Source organism: Convolutriloba macropyga, chromosome 12 (genome assembly GCF_964194025.1).
Source record: "Convolutriloba macropyga chromosome 12, txConMacr16.3, whole genome shotgun sequence".
Classification (NCBI taxonomy): domain Eukaryota; kingdom Metazoa; phylum Xenacoelomorpha; order Acoela; family Convolutidae; genus Convolutriloba; species Convolutriloba macropyga.
In genome coordinates this window covers 7196788-7221777 of record NC_134479.1, presented here as the reverse complement: position 1 = coordinate 7221777, position 24990 = coordinate 7196788, and the positions used below count along the sequence as shown (strand labels likewise).

General features: G+C 33.6%; 1 protein-coding gene and 7 non-coding genes across 8 annotated transcripts in view; 6 read left to right on the top strand and 2 right to left on the bottom strand.

Annotated features, from left to right (window-relative positions):
- The window catches only part of LOC142350959 (uncharacterized), a 215280-nt gene that overhangs the window by 52926 nt on the left and 137364 nt on the right, over nucleotides 1-24990 (bottom strand). Inside the window, exons 21-23 of the mRNA XM_075402986.1 lie at nucleotides 9682-9812; nucleotides 6337-6470; nucleotides 3752-3945 (exon numbers count right to left, since the gene is read on the bottom strand). Of these exons, the coding sequence (XP_075259101.1) occupies nucleotides 3752-3945; nucleotides 6337-6470; nucleotides 9682-9812 (459 nt within the window). The remainder of the gene's footprint in view (nucleotides 1-3751; nucleotides 3946-6336; nucleotides 6471-9681; nucleotides 9813-24990) is intronic.
- On the bottom strand, nucleotides 3307-3388 carry Trnas-aga (transfer RNA serine (anticodon AGA)). The gene has a single exon. It is a non-coding gene; the product is annotated as a tRNA-Ser (tRNA).
- On the top strand, nucleotides 9183-9255 carry Trnaf-gaa (transfer RNA phenylalanine (anticodon GAA)). Its single transcript has one exon. It is a non-coding gene; the product is annotated as a tRNA-Phe (tRNA).
- Trnaf-gaa (transfer RNA phenylalanine (anticodon GAA)) lies at nucleotides 17778-17850 on the top strand. Its single transcript has one exon. It is a non-coding gene; the product is annotated as a tRNA-Phe (tRNA).
- Trnaf-gaa (transfer RNA phenylalanine (anticodon GAA)) lies at nucleotides 18980-19052 on the top strand. The gene has a single exon. It is a non-coding gene; the product is annotated as a tRNA-Phe (tRNA).
- Nucleotides 19847-19919, top strand: Trnaf-gaa (transfer RNA phenylalanine (anticodon GAA)). Its single transcript has one exon. It is a non-coding gene; the product is annotated as a tRNA-Phe (tRNA).
- Nucleotides 21495-21567, top strand: Trnaf-gaa (transfer RNA phenylalanine (anticodon GAA)). Its single transcript has one exon. It is a non-coding gene; the product is annotated as a tRNA-Phe (tRNA).
- Nucleotides 23320-23392, top strand: Trnaf-gaa (transfer RNA phenylalanine (anticodon GAA)). Its single transcript has one exon. It is a non-coding gene; the product is annotated as a tRNA-Phe (tRNA).

Genomic DNA, 24990 nt, shown 5'->3' with positions numbered 1-24990 from the left:
CTTCTGTTTTTGTAAATTTCAATCTTGTCATTGAAATGCACAAATTTTACAATGATTGATGGCATCAGATTGTTTAGCAAACGTCCTGGTCCCGGTAGAATATGAAAAGCCTTTAATCGGCTTTCAGTTATTTGTACGTCATCTTTTTTGTAAAGTCGATTCAAAAAAACCAACAGTTCCTTGAGAAAACTATCCGGATTTCGCGCATCAAAGGGTGGGTTATCAATTATAATTGAATCCTTGCTCAGATACCTTTCTTGATGCCTTAACCTGACATCAATTGCAGAAATGAAGTCCCAAACTTCAGCTAGTTGCTTGTTGGTTTCTTCTTTTTGAGCCCTAACCATCTCCACAACTGTCCTGATAGCAGCCCTCGTTGATTCCTCAGGTATTTGGTTGATAACGTTTTCAATGTTGACATCCATTATCAATTAACACAACAATATTTGATCTTAAATGAAAGATAAAGTTCGAAAAAAAAACGTAAGCTGTAATGTTTTAAATAGAGAATGTTTGAAGCTCAACGAAGTTCTAAAACGTTTAAGCTAAGCGCAACCGCTCATTTAAGGTCAATCAATTTGTTCTGTATCACCCTGTTTTGAAAAAAGTCAAAATGTCCGAGATTTTTTACATCAGGTAAATTGAGATTCAAAAAATTTCTATGCTAAAAAGATTGGTAATAAATGCTAAATAAATGTATCACCGTGATTTAAAAAAGTTAATATTCCCGAGATTTTTTTTCATCAGGTAAATTGGGATTTAAAAACCGTCTATGCTAAAAAATTTAGACACCAAAAATGCACTTAATCATTTTTGTCAACTTTGACATAACAAAGACAAAAAAATTTCCTATTAAAACTCTCCAATGAAGATTTGGTGCAGAACATGCTACCCCAATTTTTTGCTAGGCCATATATGTGTTTGAATTCATGTTTGGATATTCTTTATTTGTATGTTCTTTGCATGTTTGACAATATGCATGGTACTTGGATAGCTACAACGAAATATTTAAACACTGAAAATGCTTGAAGCTCAAAAGCAGTCGTAACAGTTTCTGTGTTAAAACGCAAAAAACTGAAATAATAACTCAAAAATAATTACGCATAAGATGCAACAAAAGGCTCCAAATACACCAAAAACATAGTTATTATTTTTGTTGCTGCCTCAAAATTCAGTAAAATCGGACAATCGTTCCTGAAAATGCTCTAAAAGTTCCTACTTTTTGCTGATATTTCAATATTGCAACTTGAAATCACAGAAATAATTTTCCCTCCAACTCAAGCCTAATTCATTGGCCATCTCGAATTAAGTTGACATCACTGCGTAGCTCTAGTTTTCAGAAAAAGAACATTCACAATTATTCACAGACATTACGTAATGTTGTTTAAAAACTATTCCATGTTGTTTACAACTACTATAGCGTTAGTTAGTGGAACTTCGCTACAATTGAATTGTAAATTATAACAACAACTACAAGTTTTTTTCAGCATAATTTACTATAAAAGTTAAATAATAGTTGATTGCGAGTAGTATAATTTATTCTAATCTAATGTTTAATTGTCTAAAGTTAATAGTATAATCGTTCCTTTGTCATCATATCGGGTCAAGGCCGAATGGTTAACTTGTAAGAACTTACATTCTCTTGTGAGAACTGTACCATTCGCTTGTAAAAACTCGCAAATCGAATGGTAAACTTGTAAGAATTTACAAGTCGATTGGCTAACTTGTAAATATCTTGCAAGTTCGTTCCAGTTGAGTTCAACTCTCATTGATTAATTCAATTTAACACTGTCAATTAGCGTAGAAAGCGCCTGAGAGTTAGTTGCTCAATTTAGATAACATATCAAAATGCAACCTTAGTTAATAAAATGTGAGGTCCTTCTGCAATTCAATTAATGAACAGTAGATCTCAATTGGGTTCTTCACGATTGCTTCTTTAAAAGTGTTCCTTAAATTGTATACCATTTTTGACTTTGATTGAAGTTTCAAATTCATATGTCAGCGTTTTCTCAAAATAATTTGATGACCTATTATTTTTTTTTCAACAGTTTTTATTTTAAAATTTCCATTAACATTTTTCCAGATTCTATATTTTTGAAGCATCTGTTTACAATCATATCTTGCAATGCTTCATTGTTTTTTACTACAATATAGGCAATATAGACAGGTTATCTGGTATAAACTTGTATCCAAAAGACTTATGTAAAAAATTATGTATGTCAAATGTTTAACTTGTAAGAACCCACCGAGTTGAGAATGGTTTACTTACAAGAGCCTTTTAGGGCAAATGGTTAACTAGTAAGAATTTACAAGTCGACTGGCTAACTTGTAAATGTCTTGCAAGTTCGTTCCAGTTGAGTTCAACTCTCATTGATTAATTCAATTTAACACTGTCAATTAGCGTAGAAAGCGCCTGAGAGTTAGTTGCTCAATTTAGATAACATATCAAAATGCAACCTAAGTTAATAAAATGTGAGGTCCTTCTGCAATTCAATTAATGAACAGTAGATCTCAATTGGGTTCTTCACGATTGCTTCTTTAAAAGTGTTCCTTAAATTGTATACCATTTTTGACTTTGATTGAAGTTTCAAATTCATATGTCAGCGTTTTCTCAAAATAATTTGATGACCTATTATTTTTTTTCAACAGTTTTTATTTTAAAATTTCCATTAACATTTTTCCAGATTCTATATTTTTGAAGCATCTGTTTACAATCATATCTTGCAATGCTTCATTGTTTTTTGCTACAATATAGGCAATATAGACAGGTTATCTGGTATAAACTTGTATCCAAAAGACTTATGTAAGAAATTATGTATGTCAAATGTTTAACTTGTAAGAACCCACCGAGTTGAGAATGGTTTACTTTCAAGAGCCTTTTAAGTCAAATGGTTAACTAGTAAGAACTTGTAAGTTGAATGATTAACTTTTAAGAACTTGTAAGTCGAATGGTTAACTTGTAAGAACTTGTAAGTCGAATGGTTAACTTGTAAGAACTCACAAGTTGTTGGAAGAAAAACTTGCAAGGCGATGCATCGCCTTGTAAGTTTCTGCCAGAAACTTGCAGGTTCTTACAAGTTAACCATTCGGCCTTGAGTCGTGATCCCACACTGTAATGAACGCCTTTTCTAAATTTATAATTATATACGTTTGGGTGGGCGCTGGCTCGCATTGAATATATGAAAACTTATGTGTGTTCGCTGATGGATAAACTGAAATATTTTCGTGAAAAAAAAACACCTTCTGACAATAATTGAGATCTCTAATCTGTCAAAAATAGATATATTTGGCTACAATTGAACACTTCGCAGTCAGCAGGACTCGAACCTGCGCGGGAAGATCCCATCTGATTTCTAGTCAGACGCCTTAACCACTCGGCCATGACTGCTTGTCGCCTATCCAGCCTATTATGGATGAGTAGAAGGAAAAACTACGGAAATTGGGGTCGAATTTTCGGTAACCAGGATACAAAAGTGTGGTTGATAAACTTCACAATTACAATAAATATACCATATCGGGGTCTATAGTTTACTGTTTGTGTGATGTGTGTTTGTGTGTGTGTGTGTGTGTGTGTGTGTGTGTGTGTGTGTGTGTTGGGGGGGGGGAGGTTGGGATGGACACGAAATTTGATTGCGACAATATTTGAACAACGTCCTAAATTTTGATTGAGGTCATGACATTCGAATGAGGTAATGAGGTACACTTGGATGAGGTAATAATAATAATATTAATAGTGTGGACAATAACTCACTTCGGCAGCGTAGTCTACACAGTTAGTGTCCTGACAGTCAGTGTAGAGCCAACTGTCTCCGAATGCACAAGAAGTGCCCATTGTGATGTTGTTTGGAGACAGGAAATCGTTCTCTGGCATCCCATCGTATGTCCCACACAGACCCTGGGTAGCCTCTAAGTGGATATCGCCCACGCGGATGTAAACCGACATCACTGTAACAGGATCAGTTGATTAACACTTATAACGATGAGTTTGAGTTTATAAACAGACTAGATCCGAAACGATGATGAAAATTTTTCTACTGATAATCAAAAGGACATTGCAAAAAGCACGAAAATTGAAGTTTGCGGATAAGCAATTTTTTTTTGAATTTTAAGGTTCAAAGAATCGTAGTCCAACTCCGACCGTTATCTGGTTGCTACTTCTGCTCTGGAGAACCCTAGATGCAGACACCAAATTGCATTCAAATTTAACGCATATAAAAACCCTCGTAAGCGGATTTTTTTGACGGTTGTACGAATGAATCTAGATATCGTGTATTCGCGAAACCTCACTATAGTTTATATAGTGGGAGACATTTATTTCGACACTGTTAACTGGCAGCATATGCAGTTGTCAGATTTTGACGAAGCAATTCTAATCAATACTTAAAGAATTTTTCTAACAAAATTACCAACAATTGACAAAAAACTCAGATTTTGTGCCTATCTGTAGACAATTATGTTCAACATCTATAATAGCCCGACCATCAGCAGTACCCAATTAAATAAAAAATAGACGATTGCTTCAAGAATAAACAGCTGCTGCCTGAAAAAAAGGGATTTCAGCATCTTCTCGTATCAGAAAGCAGCTGGTATGTAGTAGGTGAGGCCATGATATAGAAACCATTCCTGCCACACTGCTTCAGTTATATTTTGTTGATTTTGTGATATTCTAAGGGAACGCCTGGCTTCACAAAACCTTCGATACACCTCGGATTACAAATGAAACAAGAAATACAACTAAAGGAGGAATACAATATAAAGTTGGCCATAGGCAAACCACGCTCGGATTTACTTGAGCAGCTTCAGAAAAGCTGAAGAAAGCAATACTGAACGAAGATCAGAAGCAGTTTGAAAACTCAATCTTGAAAACGGAAAATTTTCTGAAATCCAAAAGTACTTCAAAAGTTTTCAAAAAAACAATCCACTCAACTACCCTTAGAAATGTACTTGAATCACCTATAAGTTACCACTGATAAGGAACAGGCCGAGCTCTCCGATAAATTTTGCCAGTCCTCGTTCACTTGCTCTTTCTGCATACGAATGTCAAAAATTTCCGATACTATGATAATAGAAAGAATACATCTCAGCAAAAAAGAAGTTGTAAAAACTCTATAAAATTTGTATAATGGAAAAACTAAAAGACGCGACGGTTTGGGTAACCTCTTGTCAAGAAAATTGCAGGTTTTTTATCGCCATCAGTTACGCTAGTATTCAACATGATCGCTGATGAACAGATCTATCAAAATTTGAGGCAAAATCGCACAATCGTTCCTTCCTTCAAAAAGTTTTAAAGCAAGATATTACCAATTGCAATCTCATCTCACTTCAACCTAGCATTTCTAAAATTCTCGAATCATTGATTTTTGAAAAGATTTATAATAAAATTAAATTTAAGATCTCTTAAGAACAACGTGGACTCACCAAGAACACAAACCATGACACAAATGATCCAAAATTTAAGAGAAGTGTTCGTTAAATTTGTTTCTCCAACCCTTACAATGTTTTACTTAAACTTCGAAAATGCATTTAAAATGGTTAGTCAAGAGAATGTTATGGAAGAAATACGACTCTACAGAGTTTCTGGAGGCCTGTTGAAACCTCATGAAAGCCACCTTACAGGTGGCAAACAGAGAGCAAGATATGGAAACTTGATCTCATCAAAATTTGATTTCAAAAGTAGCGTACCGCAAGGTTCTGTTCTAGGCTCTCTACTTTTATTCATTTTTGTCAAAGATGTCTCGAATTGTGTCATGTCAAACTGTTTTGGCTATGCTGACCACCACAAAAAATACAGGAACAAACAACATAACACTCCAAATAGTTGCCGCCAGAATATCCAAATCATGCAGACAAAAATTAATGAAAGTGAATCTAAATGAAAGTGGTGTTAAGTTTCAAGGGAAAGAAAGTCATCTCAATGAATAGACAAGCACTGGAACCGACTGAGCGTGAAAACGATCATGGAATAGAAATTTGAGTGATATGTCGTAATCCCAAATGCAGATAGAACACGTGAAAAAGCTCTAAAATCTTTTCATACAAAAATATGAAAAATTTCTCATGGTAAAACTTGGCTCGCAAAGAGAAATCTTTGTCGCATCTAATTTTTTGCAATTGTCTCGTATGGTTTCCTTTTGTGGAAGGCCAGTAAGTGGTCAGTGGACCTATCGTCGTATTTTCATGAGTTTGCCCCCCCCCCCGCCGCTGATTGGGTGAATCGAAAAGAAACTTCTATAGCAATCTGGCCCCTTACTTTGGGTGGCAAATTTTAAACATTTAACCCCCCCCCCCCCACTCCCGAATGGTGGGCGCAACTATTTTTTTTCAAAAAGGACTCACTGCCGTCCCATGCGACTATGACTTGAGTGTATGGAGTGTCAAAAGCGACAATTCTGAAGTATCCTGCATTTCTGATTGTGACTCCATTCGTGATTGTCATGATAGAGTCCAAAACACTATCCGGAACCACAACTCTGAAAAAGAAGAAGTATTTTCAGGACGAGGAGTCATTTTTTTAAATCCTCAAAAAGAGTAATGGGTATATGGCACTATAGGCACATCGGAGGGGAGAATTGAATTTATAAAATATGTGCATTTTTCAGCAAATTCTACATTTTTAATAATTTTATAGTAAATAGGTTAAAAAAGCACATATTTTATAAATAGGTTTCTGCCCTTCAATGTGCTTGTAGGGCCATATACACATTACTAAAAAGTAAATTCGAAAGTTAATGACCAAAAAAAATTGGCTAAATATTTACTTTTTAAATACTGATGATACCAGATTAAAACCAGATTTTAGCCAATTAAAACCCGAAAACGTAACAGATTTTAAGCCTAGAAAGCAGATCAGAATTATGCTCTCACTATCTTTTTTGCGATCTGTATGATCTTTTGTATTAAAAATTGGATTAATTTAATCTATTGTTTTCTTTTTGTTTGCTATCAAAAAATTTCATGGAGTTAAACATAACCATATGATTAACAACTGTTCACATATTATATAAATTTTAAAAGAAATCCATAGTAGTTTGATCCATTTCTAGATGTTGTTTAGAGATTTGGTACATAATTTGCTTAGCTTCCGTTTTTGTCGTTCCGACTTCACTTAGTGGGGGAGGAAATTTATACTCAAAAGGTTTTTTGTGCAGTCAGTTTTGGTCGATCGATTTATTTATTGTAGAGAATCGTGAGTGGTATCATTAGAAAGCTCCTCAAGCGTTAAAGTTGGAATGAAAATTTCTTAAATTCTATATATATATATATATATATATATATATATATATATATTTGAGGATTCACAGAGGTTTAAAATTTTTGTGAAAGTTAGAGGTATGGGTGTGACTTGGTTTCACTCTTAGAGTCATCTTGCTCAATTTTCAATCAAAATATGTTTCAAAGTTTTTTTCAAATTTTGTTTTAAATATAAAACGAGTAACAATTTTGTGTTCTTTAAAGACCAGTTTAAAGACCAGTAACCAGAGGCGATTAAAAATCTAGTTTTGGTCGCCTCCAGCAGTTTAAATCTATAGGAAGCGAATTCTGCTGGATAGCTCTTTTTTAATTTTTTTGACATTTTTTCGGTTTTATTTATAATCAAATGAAGCCCAATAAACATGTATTCTGTTTGAAGGTAATCATCGCTCATTTTTTTAATGCTTTGACACTCTGTTTCAGTAATTTTGAAGGAATCTTTTTGCTTTGCTTCAATTTGTTCCATTTTTGTAGTCATTTCGCCTACTATTGTAAATTAAAAGAGGAAATGGCATCCTACGAAGAAATAAGTGAACCTATCTAATGCTTTGAATGCACACCTAATGGCTGTTAAGACATTGAAATTATTTCTCAAAAAGTTTGAACAATACCCACTTTTTAAACTGATTCCTATGAACTTGCTGGTTGCTCCCATTAATGAAAAATCCACTAGCTTATTACTGAATCAAAAATCAAAAATTGTTTGGTTTTATCTTCTAACTATCGAGTTTAAGACTTTTATTTTATCGATTTAAAGTTATTATTTTATTCAAGACTTTTGCTTTACAATCTAGTAACCTTATGGACAAATTCCTTTTCTTTGTAGTTAAGTACAAGTGAATTGGAAACTGGAAGTTAAGGACAGCGAGTGATTTAGATTTTTTTTTCACTTTGTTACTATGTAACTTTAATATTGGATATTGAGATTTTGCCGTAATGTTTTCTTTTTGTTTATTTTGCCATTTGTATTGTCTCACAGTCTTTTTAATCGCACGAATCATGAGCTCTCTAATGCGTCATGACAATATACATAGTTCACTTGGTAGTTTGAGTCCCTAACATCTTTTTAACTCAAACTTCTCTTTTTGTATATCTCTTCTAATCTCTTCCTTTGTTAGACATATAGGTCAAATATGTGGATGAGCGGTGTCGGAACATCTTGGTTGTATTAATTTGTTGGTCGTTATGCTGAATAAGATGGTCGTTATGCTGTAAAATATGACAGGTATAGTAAAAAAAATGTCGATATGGTAGAAAGATATGGTAAAAAATGTCCATTGGTTTCTAATTTCTCCTACTATTTTAAAGACTCGACTATATCGCTTTTAAATTCAAATTTAAAAGCGATATAGTCGAGTCTTTAAAATAGCAGGAGAAATTAGAAACCAATGGACATTTTTTACCATATCTTTCTACCATATCGACATTTTTTTTTACTATACCTATCATATTTTACATATTACAGAACATTATCAAAATCTCAGCTCAGTGGGGCACACGAGTTATGCTCTTCCAATCAATAGGCCTGCTAGTTTTTCTTTATTGAAGAAATCAAAGAATATCGAAATCGAAATCGACTTCTATTTCGATTTCTTTAAAAAAAACTGGTGTCGCAAGTTTTCGTTAATTATCGATAAGGTGTTTTTCCCGCTGCCAGCTTAATGTTTATATGTACTTTTGCATCTCCTATTTTCAAAATGGGAGGGGAATAGACTTAACCCTCGATATCTTCGTGGAAAGATGGTCGCAAAAAGATTTTACTTTCGAAACAATTTAGACGATCGTTAAAATGGGGGAAATTTTTAGAAGAGGGTTAAAATTGGGTTTTAGAGCCGAGTGAATTTGCGTTCACAGGAACGTAGGAGAGATTTTAGAGCGTTCTGTAGCTCAAACTCATCCTGAACATTACCAGCGGTTTGCTCCCAGACGTAGCCGTGATAGCTCAGTTGGGAGAGCGTTAGACTGAAGATCTAAAGGTCCCTGGTTCGATCCCGTGTCGCGGCAGGCTCTCAGTTTTGGAAAAATGTTTTGATCTCTTCAGTGTTAGACAACCAACATACTGGTTTTTATAACTTTTTTATAACTGGTTTTTATACCTTTACCAGTTTTTTACTCTCACTACCTCCAGGGATGGGGCCTGTCAGAATAAAAGTAGGCTTTACGGAAAGATTGCATAAAAAAGATCAGCAGGACTAATATAACTAATATAACTGAGATTAATTAAACTGCTAATCGGTTGTGTTGATTACTAAAATCATGATAACCAAGTTAATTGTCAATTGATATTGTTCTTTTTGAAAAAAATTAAATTTAACTAAGTTTATGTGTTGTGAATATAACTACTACAAACTTTGTTTGACGAGCAATTAAACACACAAACACAGCTGGCTAGGGGCATTCCAGAAATTTCCTTCTCTTTGTTTCACTTACCCATCTATCCTGGCACCCTGTCCTCGGATGAGTTCTATCTCAAATCGTGGATCAGAGACATCTTCATGATAGAGAATGAAGACACTCTTTGAACAGACTGTGTTTGCTGTGCCACACGTCACATCGTGTACCTGTAAACAACAACCTCCGTAAACAAAAAGGGATCGATTCTGTTTCGGCCCCCAGTGTTTTTATGACCCCCAGTTACAAATTATATGTTGTTATATAGCACGTTACTATGTAAGAAAATAGCACGTGCGCCTGGGGGTCGTAAAAATTTATGCTCATTAAGCTGGGGGGTGGGGGGGGGGTATCAATAGTAAATTTCCATTAAATTGAAACTTGATCTGTACTGAAGGAATTGTGAAAACATAAAACTTCAGCATATGAACAAACTTGTTTGGAAAACTTTCAAGATTTAATCAGAAATGTCAAATTATTTCATGGCAACCTAGGCTCAGAAGATCTGGCTATGATACATCAATATTTGAAAATCCAGCTTTTAATGCCTTTTGCTCTATTTTATTTGATCAGGATTTTCAATTTTCTTTTCATTTGGGTTTCCGTTATTGAAACTTCTTTACTTGGAAAAAACTTTTTCTCGATTAAAATCTGAGTACGACGATGAGAATGCTCTGTGATTGTCATTTTTTCAACGAAATGAAACTGGATTAGTTCTTAAAGTTAAGGGGTCATAATCCACTAAGACTTGCTGTACATCCACAGCAATAACAACAGAAAAAACAGCCACGGCTAACATAACAGCAGAAAACAGCAAGTATAGAAAAGAAGATGGCTCATGCGAGTCTGTGCGTGTCGTCACTTGAAATTCCAAAAAAGTCCTTCAACAAAACAGAATTAAAAATAAAGCCATTGCTGCAAAAGTTGCACTCTGGAAAGTGCAATAACGAACGTGACATGTAAAAATGACATATTCAACAACGGTTCAATGGGAAACTTTTTCAGTTATATGAGCACTTTTTTCACTGTTTGTTAATTAAGTGTATTTTTCTTCCATGTGATACCATTAGGCTTAATAAGCTAAAAACGTTGGAGCTCGAGCGTTGTTCTCTTTGCTTGATAACGGCCTTGTTCCTGTTGAAATGCAAATTCATTTCAACCTTCAGTTAAGTATCATTTTGATCAAATGGGATAAAACTTTGTTCCCAAAAAACATTTTTTTTGAACTTGATCCGGAGTCAAATTTGAATATCTGATTTCTTTTGGTTGCTTATATTTGAGGCATATCACTGTTCCGACCCCTCTTGAGGGGGGAGGAACTATATAATTAAATGGGTTCTTTTTGTTCAGACAATTTTCGCCAATCGATATATTCATCGTAGAGAGTTGAGACTGGTATCATTAGAAAGCTCGTCCCACGTAGAATATGGAAATGAAAAGATGTTTTTTTTTCCTTTTTAAATGGGAGTAATCGAGGTTTAAACATCTCAGAAAAGTGGAGAGAATTCCGTTGTTTCTATTCACATTTTCCGGAATTTTTGCCTAAGTTTTCGTTAATTTTGTTATAATTTGTTAAAATTTTCAAGAATAGTGTTGTTGATTTTAATTTTAAAGACAAAAAAATGTTCTTGATTGTTTTGATTTATTTTTTTGTCAAAAATTTGGGCTAAATGTTTCAAAGTTCAGACTTTTTCATCAATAACAGCATGAAATAAGCTTCTTTAGTGCACTTTGATTAAATTTGCCGGAAGTACAACCCCACACAACACTAATCTAATCTTTGTAGACTCAAAAGGGGGCAATTACTACTTCAACTTCTGTTGAGAGTGCTCTCTAATAAAAATTTTGCCATTTTTTGCTAAATTTACTCGTTGATTATCAAAAACACAGAATTTATTTTTGAGTTATTAACTATCAAATTATCAATATCTATAACACTCGGAAAATTAAGTGTTCCTTAGGGGCGAACAGCATTAGAAGGACTAGTTTTGAACCAATCTGGCACTATTACAATCCAAAAATAATTCGGATTTTAATTAGTCAGTCTTTTAAAAAATGGATCTTTTTATATTAACTAAAGAACAGAACATATCAAATCAAAGCTCAGGAGTGATAGGTAGAATTGGCTTCTAAGCAGTTTCAAGCTATTGCATTTCGTTTTTAATTGAAAGCTTATTGTCGTTTTGATTTTAAAAATAATTGATTTTTAAATAAATAATGGCTTAATGAACAACTTTTCCTCTATTTTTTCCCCTTAATTTGGTCAGTTTTTAGCTTAGTGTCAGCAAAGAAATAATGCCTCTGCTTTCTAGTGATTTAAAATTTAATATTTATTGCGGTTTTAAGCCTAAAGTTATTATTTTCGGGCTTTGATACAACTAGAATTCAGTTTTTTTAATTTTTTAGATATTTGCTCATTTTTCAGGTTTTCTATTTTTCTCACATTATCACGATATTGACAGTTCTCATATTACATTATTAGCGTTCAAATAAGATGCCATTGAACATATTAAAGTCTTGAAAGATATAGATTATTTTTTAACGGCCTAGACCCTTTCTTGAAAATTTTAATTGAATTTTTTAATTTTGTCTTTGACTGTCGTTTTTACTTGGTCGTTTAAGCCGTATGAAATTTCCTGTACTATGACAGGTTTCATTGGCTGTTATAGAAGAAAAGATGAGCCGATTTTTTGATATCACCAGATAGCTGAAAACATAGCTTTGGAAACAATTGTCTTCCAAAATAAAAAAAAATTAACTTCGCAATTTTGTTCTTTTATTGTCTCTTTGTTTTTTAGTCCCGTTAATTGCAGGTCAAATGTGACATTATTGGTGTCAAAGAAAGGTGTCAAAAGTGAAAGCTGTCAAAAAATCTAATATTTGTTAAAGAATTCGTTATGATCTTACTGGCTTCGACACCGGTTTTTCGCAAAAACAGTACATTGATTTGATTTTTGTTTATATTTGACGTTCTTTTTGTAGACGCAAGACTTATTCTGGATAATGACAGGTCTCAAGGATTTCCGTGGGACGATTAAATGAGCCTATTGAACTATTTCATTTTGCAATTAATGGCTTTTATGACATTGTAAGTAATTTTGTTTCGAAAAAATCAGAAGTAAAACATAATTTTGCCTTTTTTCTTTTTTGTCTACTTGTTACCAAATCTCATTAAAGAAAAGCCACTTACTACATTATCGGTGTTTAAAGAAGTTACAATTGAACATACTTTTGAGGGCCAAAATGTGGCTTTATGGCTTCGACAGCGTTTTCTGGCAAGTTCTATTTGAATTTATAGTTGTCTTTTTGTTGTTCTTTTTAGCCGCATAAAAAATTGAATAAAGTTAGGTCTTAATTCCTTTCTATAGAAGAATTGGGTTTTGCAATTTTTTTTGTAATATTTACTTGATTTCTAATGGTTCTCATATCTTTGAAATTAATTGTTTTAACAAAAAAAGCAAATTTTTCAACTTTACTGTTTTTGTTCTTTTTGTCAAATTATTGCAAAACGTTTTTATGGACTGTTCTCATATTTTTTGTGGTGATTTATAATTTATTTTGTTTAGTTTCAGTTTTATCTGACGTTGTGTTGAATTTGTTATTAAGTTCTGTTTTTGAAAACGGACCTAAAGTTTCTGATGTAATTATTGTTTGTTGTTGTTGTTTGATTTTGCTGTTCGTCCTAACTCGCTTTCTTAATATTGGTATATCTCACCAATCTAGAGCATCATTTTTTACTTCAATGAGTTATTTGCTTTGCAGGCTATCTTTTCCCTCATACACTATTTTTTTGAAAAAATCGTTTTTTGGGTTTTCGGGATTCCCAAAAATACTTTTTGGGTTTTTTTTTATCTGTTCCATATTTGGTATACAATTGTGCCGAAAAAGAGGATGAGCGGGTTGGGAACCTTATGTGCTGTCGCACATTGCCGAGCCTCCTTGTCTTTTTACAGCTTTTTCTAACGTTTGTTTTCTACGTGGTTTTGCTGGTTAAGAAAACAATTCAACATTGTTTTTGTTTTTTAGTGCTTTCTTATAATTATGATTATTTTTACTATTACTTTTATTATTATTAATATTATTATTATTTTTATTATTATTACTATTATTATTATTATTATTATTATATTTTTATTTTCCTGAAGTTTCAAACTTTCATAGAAAAAAAATTGTTTTTCTCGTTGCTTCCGAAACCAATTATTTCGAAAAAAATAACATAATTTTTCTTCAAAACTCACTGAAACAAAACATGCTAGGAAATCAAACTGCTTTTCAAAACTCTTTAAAACCTCAAATATTTTGCAAAAAATATATTTTTGGACTGTTCAGCAAAGTTTCAATTAGCTGAGGTTTCAGAACTCAAACGGCCCAATATGTTGATCTGTGGCAAAATTTCGAGAAAAAAAGAAAGAAAGCTGAAACGGGCATTTACGGGAGACGATTTGGCATTCAAATGCCTCCATTGATGTTGACTTGGTCGTTTTGGCGTTTTCAATTATTGGCCTAATTTAACTATTTCAGCTTATGACCCACATCTAATAAATGAAAAATAAGGAAGCCAGTCAAAAAATAAGTTCAATTAAAGAAGATTTTTCTCAGAATTTAGTTTCATTTTGTTAAAAGTTGTAAACCTTAACCCCGTCAGTTTCAGTTGTCTGTCATCTTAAGCGTTTGCTCTTCCACAAAATTCGTATCAAATACAAAAAAACTTTAAGTGATAAACATTTTGAGTCAAACGAATTTATCCAGAATTCTGCTTCCAAACCCCACAAATTTTTTCATTGCCTCAAGTCTTGATTAGCTGGAGTGCCGTAGCCGTGATACCTCAGTTGGGAGAGCGAGCGTTAGACTGAAGATCTAAAGGTCCCTGGTTCGATCCCGGGTAGCGGAATTTCTATCTTTATAAACTTTTCCCTTGTTCTTGAATGTGAAAAACTTCTAGAAATTAAAAATTTTTATTAAAAAAATAATGTTTTTCTCGTTGCTGACGAAACCAATCATTTCCCAAAGGCAACATAAGTTTTTTTCAAAACCCACTAAAACAAAACAAGCTAGCAAATCAAACTTGTTTTCAAAACTCTTAGAAACCTCAAATATTTTGCAAAAAAATATTTCTGGACTGTTCAGCGAAGTTTGATTTAGCTGACGTTTCAGAACTCAAACGGCGCAATGTGTTGGTCTGTGGTGAAAATTCGAAAAAAAGGTGAAATGGGTATTTACAGAGGAAGAGTTGGCATTGAAATTGCTCAATTGATGTTGAGTTGGTCGTTTTGGAGTTTTCAATCATTGGCTTAATTTGACTAATTGTGAAGACTAAATGTAATGTTGCGAATGTCAACAGCTTATGAGCCACATCTAATAAATAAAAAGTAAGGAAGCCAGGTTAAAAAGAAGTTAAAATAAAGAAGCCTTTTCCCCAAATTTAGTTTCATTTTTTCCACAATCTTAAATTTTAACCCCGTCAATTTCAGATGTGTGTCTATTTGAGCGTTTACTCTTCCACAAAAATGGGATCAAATACAAGAACACTTTGCTTGATAAACAATTTGAGCCACAGGAATTTATCCAGAATTCTGCTTCCAAACCCCAATTTTTTTGGATTCTTTGTTTTTGGTTTCCTGAACCTTGTTTTCTTTGCCTAAAGTCTTGACTAGCTGGAATGCATATCCGTGATAGCTCAGTTGGGAGAAGATAGACTGAAGATCTAAAGATCCACGGTTCCATCCCGGATCGCGTCATTTCTACCTTCCTGAAATTTCCCCTTGTTCTTGAGTGAGAAAAATTTCTAGAAATTTAAAAATTTTATAGAAAAAAAAACAATGTTTTTCTCGTTGCTTCTGGAGCCAATTATTTACAAAAACAGTAACATAGTTTTTTTCAAAAAAGCTAGCAATAAAATTTTCTGTCACAACTAGCAAATCGAACTTCTTTTCAAACTCTTAAAAAATCTCATATTTTACAAGGATTTTTATGGACAGCTCAGAAATAGCTGACGTTGCAGAACTCAAATGACAGAATTCGTTGGTCAGTGCTGAAATTTAAAGAAATAAAAGAGAGACAGCTGAAACGGGTATTTAGGGAAGAAGAGTTGGCATTGAAATGAATCAATAGATGCTGAAATGGTAGTTTTCGCGTTCTCAATCATTGGCTTCATTAAACTATTTGTGAGGACTAAATACATTGTGGCGAATGTCAACAGCTTATGAGCCACATCTAATAAATGAAAAATAATGGGCCATGTAAAAAAAGTTTAAATAAAGAGGTATTTTCCCACAATTTAATTTCAATTTGTCCAAAGTCCTCAGTTTTAACCCCGTCAATTTGAGATGTCTGTAATTTTAAACGTTTACTCTTCCACAAAATTGGGATCAAATACAAAAGCACATTGCTTGATACACAATTTGAGCCAAACAAATTTATCTGAAATTCTGCTTCCAAACCCAACAATATTTTTTAATGGACTGTTTGTTCTTGGTTTTCCGAACCCTGTTTTTCTGGGCTCAAATCTTGATTAGCTGGAGCCCCATAGCCGTGATAGCTCAGTTGGGAGAGCGTGAGACTGAATATCTAAAGGTCTCTGGTTCGATCCCGAATCGAGGCATTTCTAACATCATAAATTTTTCCCTTGTTCTTGAATGAAAAAAATTTCTAGAAATTAAAAATTTTTATTGTAAAAAATCAATGTTTTTCTTGTTACGTCCGAAAAAATAAACATAATGTTTTTTCAAAACTCACTGAAACAGATTAAACTGGCAAAACATACTTTCAAAACACTTAAAAAATCTGACATTTTTTACAAAAAGATTTTTGTTCAGCTGACATTTCAGAAATCAAATGACGGAATAAGTTGCTCAGTGGTGAAATTTCAAGAAATAAAAGAAAGAGAGCTGAAACGGGTAATTACGGAAGAAGAGTTGGCATTCAAACTGCTCCATTGATGTTCAGTTGGTCGTTTTGGCGTATTAATCATTGGCTTAATTTAATTATTTGTGAGGACTAAATGTGATGCTGCAAATGTCAACAGCTAATGAGCCACATCTAATAAATGAAAACTAATGAAGCCAGGTTTAAAAAAAGTTTAATTAAAAAAGAATTTTCCCACAATTCAGTTTCAATATGTCCAAAGTCCTCAGTTTTAACCCCGTCAATTTCTGGTGTCTGTATTTAAAGCGTTTACTCTTCCTCAAAATTGGGATCAATTACCAGAAAACTTTGCTTGAGAAACAATTTGAGCCACACAATTTTAATGTGTGACGAATTTCGTTAGTCAGTGGTGAAATTTCAAGAAATAAATGAAAGACAGCTGAAACGGGTATTAGGGAAGAAGAGTTGGCATTGAAATGAATCAATTGATGCTGAGTTGGACGTTTTGGCGTTTTCAGCCATTCGCTTTATTTGACTATTTGTGAGCAGTAATTGTGACGTCACCAATGCCAACAGTTTATGAGACACATCCAATTAAAAAAAGTAAAGCCAGGTAAAAATTTCAATTAAAAAAGCATTTTCCATTTTTTTAACGCTTTTAATTTCAGGTCTCAAATTGGTACCAAATACAAAACAACTTTGTTTGATAAAATTTTGAGTTATTAAATATCAAATTATCAAAATCTATAACACTCGAAAAACTAAGTGTTCCTTAGGGGCGAACAGCAATAGAAGGACTTGTTTTGGACCAATCTTGCACTATTACAATCCAAAAACAATTCCGATTGTAATTAGTCAGTCTTTTTTTAAAAAAATGGTTCTTTTAACATTAACTAAAGAACAGAACATATCAAATCAAAGCCCAGGAGTGGTGGGTTCAATTGGTTTCTAAAGGTCCCTGGTTCACTAAAGGGTCGCGGCCTTTCTACATTTATAAACTTTTCCCTTGTTCTTGAACGAGAAAAGTTTTTGAAAATTTAAAAATTTTGGAGAAAAACATTTTTTTTTCTCGTTGCTTCTGAAACCAATTATTTCGAAGAAAGCAACATACGTTTTTTTAAAAAACCACTGCCTGATAAACCTTTTGAGCCACACAAAACTATACGGATTTCTGCTTCCAAACCCAACAATTTATTCAATTGGATTCCTTTTTCTTGGTTTTTTGAACCTTGTTTTCTTTGCCTCACGTTTTTAAAAACTGGATTCCCATAGCCGTGATAGCTCAGTTGGGAGAGCGTTAGACTGAAGATCTAAAGGTGCCTGGTTCGATCCCGGGTCACGGCATTTCTACCTTCAAAAACTTTTCCCTTGTTCTTGAATGAGAAAAATTTCTAGAAATTACTGTTTTATTGAAAAAAACAGTGTTTCTCTAGATGCTTCCGAAACCAAAATAACATATTTTGTTTCAAAACTCGATGAAACCAAACAAGCTAGCAAATCAGACTCGTTTTCAGAATTCTTAAAAAGTCTAACATTTTTTACAAAAAGACATTTATGGACTGTTCACAAATAGCTGACGTTTCAGAACTCAAACGACGGAGTTCTTTGGTCAGTGGTGAAATTTCAAGGCAAAAAAGACAGACAGCTGAAACGGGTATTTAGTGAAAAAGAGTTGGCATTGAAATCGCTCCATTGGTGTTGAGTTGGTCGTTTGGGCGTTTTCAATCATTCGCCTTATTTAACTATTTGTGAGGTCTAAATGTAATGTCACGAATTTCACCAGCTCAGGAGCCATATCTAATAATTGAAAATTATTAAAGCCAGTCAAAACAGATGTGTAAAGAAGCATTTTACAACAATTTAGTCTCTTTTTGTCCAAAGTCCTAAGTTTAACCCCGTCAATTTGAGATGTCTGTCATTTTAAGCGTTTATTCTTCCACAAAACTGGAAATCAATACAAAAACGCTTTGCTTGATAAACAGTTTTAGTCCCATAAAATTATCCGGAATTCAGCTTCCAAACCCAACAATTTTTTTTAATTGAACTTTTTTATTCTTGGTTTCCTGATCCTTGTTTTCTTTGCCTCAAGTGTTTATTAGCTTGATTGCCGTAGCCGTGACAGCTCAGTTGGAAGAGCGTTAGACTGAAGATCTAAAGGTCCCTGGTTCGCTAAAGGGTCGCGGCCTTTCCATCTTTATAAACTTTTCCCTTGTTCTTGAACGAGAAACATTTTTGGAAATTTAAATTTTTTGGAGAAAAACAATTTTTTTCTCGTTGCTTCTGAAACCAATTATTTCGAAAAAAGCAACATACGTTTTTTTAAAATCCACTGCTTGATAAACATTTTGAGCCACACAAAACTATCCGGAATTCTGCTTCCAAACCCAACAAATTTTTTCAATTGGATTCCTTTTTCTTGGTTTTCTGAACCTTGTTTTTTTTGCCTCCCGTTTTTAAAAGCTGCATTACCATAGCCGTGATAGCTCAGTTGGGAGTGCGTTAGACTGAAGATCTAAAGGTCCCTGGTTCAATCCCGGGTCGCGGCACTTCTTCCTTCATAAACTTTTCCCTTGTTCCTGAATGAGAAAAATTTCTAGAAACTACTGTTTTTTTGAAAAAACTTTTATGGAGAAAAACAATTTTTTTCTCGTTGCTTCTGAAACCAATTATTTCGAAAAAAGCAACATACGTTTTATTAAACCCACTGAAACAAAACAAGCTAGCAAATCGAACTTCTTTTCAAAACTCTTAAAAAATTTAATATTTTACAAAGATTTTTATGGACAGTTCAGAAATAGCTGACGTTGCAGAACTCAAATGACAGAATTCATTGGTCAGTGCTGAAATTTCAAGAAATAAAAGAAAGACGGCTGAAACGGGTATTTAGGGAAAAAATGTTGGCATTGAAATGAATCAATTGATGCTGAGTTGGTAGTGTTCGCGTTCTCAATCATTGGCTTAATTAAACTATTTGTGAGGACTAAATATATTGTCACGAAAGTCAACAGCTTATGAGCCACATCTAATAAATGAAAAATAACGGAGCCATGTAAAAAAAAGTTTAATTAAAGAGTTATTTTCCTACAATTTATTTTCAATTCGTCCAAAGTCCTCAGTTTTAACCGCGTCAATTTGAGATGTCTGTCATTTTAAGCGTTTACGCTTCCACAAAATTGGGATCAAATACAAAAACACTTTGCTTGATAAACATTTTGAGTCACACAGAACTATCCGGAATTCTACTTCCAAACCCAACAAATTTTTTCAATTGGATTCCTTTTTCTTGGTTTTCTGAACCTTGTTTTCTTTGCCTCAAGTTTTTAAAAGATGGATTACCGTAGCCGTGATAGATCAGTTGGGAGAGCGTTAGACTGAAGATCTAAAGGTCCCTGGTTCGATCCCGGGTCGCGGCATTTCTACCTTCATAAACTTTTCCCTTGTTCTTGATTGAGAAAAATTTCTAGAAATTACTGTTTTATTGAAAAAAAAGTGTTTTTCTAGTTGCTTCCGAAACCAAATTTTTTACAAAAAAAAAATAAAATATTTCTTTTCAAAACGGAGGATAAATAAGGATATTTATGGACTGTTCACAAATAGCTGCCGTTTCAGAACTCAAATGACGGAATTCTTTGGTCAGTGGTGAAATTTCAAGACAGAAAAGAAAGACAGTTGAAACGCGTATTTAGGGAAGAAGAGTTGGCATTAAAATGGCTCAATTGATGTTCAGTTTGTTGTTTCGGCGTTTTCAATCATTGGCCTTGTTTAACTATTTGTGAGGTCTAAATGTAATGTCGCGAATTTCAACAGCTGATGAGCCATATCTAATAAATGACAAATAATGAGGCCAGAAAAAAAAGAAGTTTAAACAAAGAAGCATTTATCACAATTTAGTTTTATTTTCTCCAAAGTCCTACGTTTTAACCCCTTCAATTTCAGATGTCTGTCAATTTAAGCGTTTACTCAAACATGGGATCAAATACAAGAACACTTTGCTGGGTAAACATTTTGAGCTACGGGAATTTATCCGGAATTCTGCTTCCAAATCCAACAAGTTTTTTGGATTCTTTATTATTGGTTTACTGAACCCTGTTTTCCTTGCCTCAAGTCTTGATTAAATATATTGCCGTAGCCGTGATAGCCCAGTTGGGAGACCGTTAGACTGAAGATTGGTCCCTGGTTCAATCCCGGCTCGGGGCATTTCTACCTTCATAAAGTTTTCCCTTGTTCTTGAATGAGAAAAATTTTGAGAAACTTAATTGTTTTATTGGAAAAAAAACAGAGTTTTTCTAGATGCTTCCGAAACCAATTTTTTTTTAAAAAAATAACATATTTTTTTCAAAACTCGATGAAACAAAACAAGCTAGCAAATCAAACTTGTTTTCAAAATTCTTATAAAGTCTACCATTTTTTACAAAAAGATATTTATGGACTAATCTCAAATAGCCGACGTTTCAGTACTCAAATTACGGAATTCATTGCGTTGGTCAGTGGTGAAAGTTCAGGAAATAAAAGAAAGATAGCTGAAACGGGTATTTACGGAAGAAGAGTTGGCATTCAAATGGCTCCATTGGTGTTGAGTTGGTCGTTTCGGCGTTTTCAATCATTGGCCTTATTTAACTATTTGTGAGGACTAAATGAAATGTCGCGAATTTCAACAGCTCAGGAGCCACATCTAACAATTGAAAAATATTGAAGCCAGGCTAAAAAGATTTGTAAAGAAGCATTTTACAACAATTTAGTCTCCTTTTGTCCAAAGTCCTCAGTTTTAACCCCGTCAATTTTAGATATCTGTCATTTTAAGCGTTTACTCTTCCGCAAAATTAGGATCAAATACAAAAACACTTTGCGTGATAAACATTTTGAGTCACACAAAACTATCCGGAATTCTGCTTCCAAACCCAACAAATTTTTTCAATTGGATTCCTTTTTCTTTTTTTTTCTGATCCTTGTTTTCTTTGCCCCAAGTTTTTAAAAGCTCGAGTACCGTAGCCGTGATAGCTCAGTTGGGAGAGCGTTAGACTGAAGATCTAAAGGTCCCTGGTTCGATCCCGGGTCGCGGAATTTCTACCTTCATAAAATTTCCCTTGTTCATGAATGAGAAAAATTTCTAGAAATTTAAAATTTCTTCAGAAACAAAAGATTTTTCTCGATGATTCCGAAACCAATTATTTCCAAAAAAGCAACATAGGTTTTATTCAAAACCCACTGAAACGAAAAAGCTAGCAAATCAAACTTGTTTTCAAAAATCTTGAAAAATTTTAAATTTTACAAAAAGGATTTTATGGACTGTTCAGAAATAGCTGACGTTTCATGATTCAAATGACAGAATTCGGTGGTGAAATTTTAAGAAATAAAAGAAAGGCAGCTGAAAGGGGCATTTACGGAAGAAGAGTTGGCATTGAAATGAATCAATAGATGCTGAAATGGTAGTTTTCGCGTTCTCAATCATTTCCCAAAGGCAACATAAGTTTTTTTCAAAACCCACTAAAACAAAACAAGCTAGCAAATCAAACTTGTTTTCAAAACTCTTAGAAACCTCAAATATTTTGCAAAAAAATATTTCTGGACTGTTCAGCGAAGTTTGATTTAGCTGACGTTTCAGAACTCAAACGGCGCAATGTGTTGGTCTGTGGTGAAAATTCGAAAAAAAGGTGAAATGGGTATTTACAGAGGAAGAGTTGGCATTGAAATTGCTCAATTGATGTTGAGTTGGTCGTTTTCGCGTTTTCAATCATTGGCTTAATTTAATTAATTGTGAGGACTAAATGTATTTTTCACAAAGGTCGACAGCTTATGAGCCACATCTAATAAATAAAAAAATAATGAAGCCAGGTAAAAAAAATTTTAAATAAAGAGATTTTTTCCCACAATTTATTTTCGTTTTTTCCATTTTGTCCTCAGTTTTAATACCGTCAAATTGAGATGTCTGTCATTTTAAGCGTTTACTCTTCCACAAAATTGGGATCAAATACAAAAACACTTTGCTTGATACACAATTTGAGCCAAACAAACTTATCTGAAATTCTGCTTCCAAACCCAACAGTATTTTTTAATGGACTGATTGTTCTTGGTTTTCCGAACACTGGTTTTTTTGGGCTCAAATCTTGATTAGCTGGAGCCCCATAGCCGTAATAGCTCAGTTGGGAGAGCGTGAGACTGAATATCTAAAGGTCTCTGGTTCGATCCCGAATCGAGGCATTTCTAACTTCATAAATTTTTCCCTTGTTCTTGAATGAAAACAATTTCAAGAAATTAAAAATTTTATAGTAAAAAATCAAAATTTTTCTCGTTACGTCCGAAATCAAACATTTCCGAATAAATTAACATAATGTTTTTTTTTCAAAACTCACTGAAACAGATTAAACTGGCAAAACATACTTTCAAAACACTTAAAAAATCTGACATTTTTTACAAAGAGATTTTTCTTCAGCTGACATTTCAGAAATCAAATGACGGAATAAGTTGCTCAGTGGTGAAATTTCAAGAAATAAAAGAAAGAGAGCTGAAACGGGTAATTGAAGCCAGGCAAAAAAGATATGTAAAGAAGCATTTTACAACAATTTAGTCTCCTTTTGTCCAAAGTCCTCAGTTTTAACCCCGTCAATTTTAGACGTCTGTCATTTTAAGCGTTTACTCTTCCGCAAAATTAGGATCAAATACAAAAACACTTTGCTTGATAAACATTTTGTGTCACACAAAACTATCCGGAATTCCGCTTCCAAACCCAACAAATTTTTTCAATTGGATTCCTTTTTCTTTTTTTTCTGAACCTTGTTTTCTTTGCCTCAAGTTTTTAAAAGCTCGAGTACCGTAGTCGTGATAGCTCAGTTGGGAGAGCGTTAGACTGAAGATCTAAAGGTCCCTGGTTCGATCCCGGGTCGCGGAATTTCTACCTTCATAAACTTTTCCCTTGTTCTTGAATGAAAAAAATTTCTAGAAATTACTGTTTTATTGAAAAAAAAACAGTGTTTCTCTAGATGCTTCCGAAACCAAATTTTTTACAGAAAAATAAAAAAATCCTTTTGAAAACTCGATGAAGCCAAACAAGCTAGCAAATCAAACTTGTTTTCAGAAATCTTAAAAAGTCTAACATTTTTTACATAAAGATATTTATGGACTGTTCACAAATAGCAGACGTTTCAGAACTCAAATGACGGAATTCATTGGTCAGTGGTGAAATCTCAAGAGAAAAAAGAAAGACAGCTGAAAGGCGTGTTTAGGGAAGAAGAGTTGGCATTAAAATGGCTCAATTGATGTTGAGTTTGTTGTTTCGGCGTTTTCAATCATTGGCCTTATTTAACTATTTGTGAGGACTAAATGTAATTTCGCGAATTTCAACAGCTGATGAGCCATATCTAATAAATGAAAAATAATGAAGCCATAAAAAAAGAAGTTTAAACAAAGAAGCATTTTATCACAATTTAGTTTTATTTTGTCCAAAGTCCTACGTTTTAACCCCTTCAATTTCAGATGTCTGTCAATTTAAGCGTTTACTCAAACATGGGATCAAATACAAGAACACTTTGCTGGGTAAACAGTTTGAGCCACGGGAATTTATCCGGAATTCTGCTTCCAAATCCAACAATTTTTTGGATTCTTTATTATTGGTTTACTGAACCCTGTTCTCCTTGCCTCAAGTCTTGATTAAATATATTGCCGTAGCCGTGATAGCCCAGTTGGGAGACCGTTAGACTGAAGATCGGTCCCTGGTTCAATCCCGTGTCGCGGCATGTCTATCTTCATAAAATTTCCCTTGTTCATGAATGAGAAAAATTTCTAGAAATTTAAAAATTCTTTAGAAACAAAAGGTTTTTCTCGATGATTCCGAAACCAATTATTTCCAAAAAAGCAACATAGGTTTTATTCAAAACCCACTGAAACAAAAAAGCTAGCAAATCAAACTTGTTTTCAAAGCTCTTGAAAAATTTTAAATTTTACAAAAAGATTTTTATGGACTGTTCAGAAATAGCTGACGTTTCATGATTCAAATGACAGAATTCGGTGGTGAAATTTTAAGAAATAAAAGGAAGGCAGCTGAAAGGGGCATTTACGGAAGAAAAGTTGGCATTGAAATTGCTCAATTGATGTTGAGTTGGTCGTTTTCGCGTTTTCAATCATTGGCTTAATTTAATTATTTGTGAGGACTAAATGTATTTTTCACAAAGGTCGACAGCTTATGAGCCACATCTAATAAATAAAAAAAATAATGAAGCCAGGTAAAAAAAATTTAAATAAAGAGGTTTCTTCCCACAATTTATTTTCATTTTGTCCATTTTGTCCTCAGTTTTAATCCTTCAAATTGAGATGTCTGTCATTTTAAGCGTTTACTCTTCCACAAAATTGGGATCAAATACAAAAACGCTTTGCTTGATACACAATTTGAGCCAAACAAATTTATCTGAAATTCTGCTTCCAAACCCAACAGTATTTTTTAATGGACTGATTGTTCTTGGTTTTCCGAACCCTGTTTTTTTGGGCTCAAAT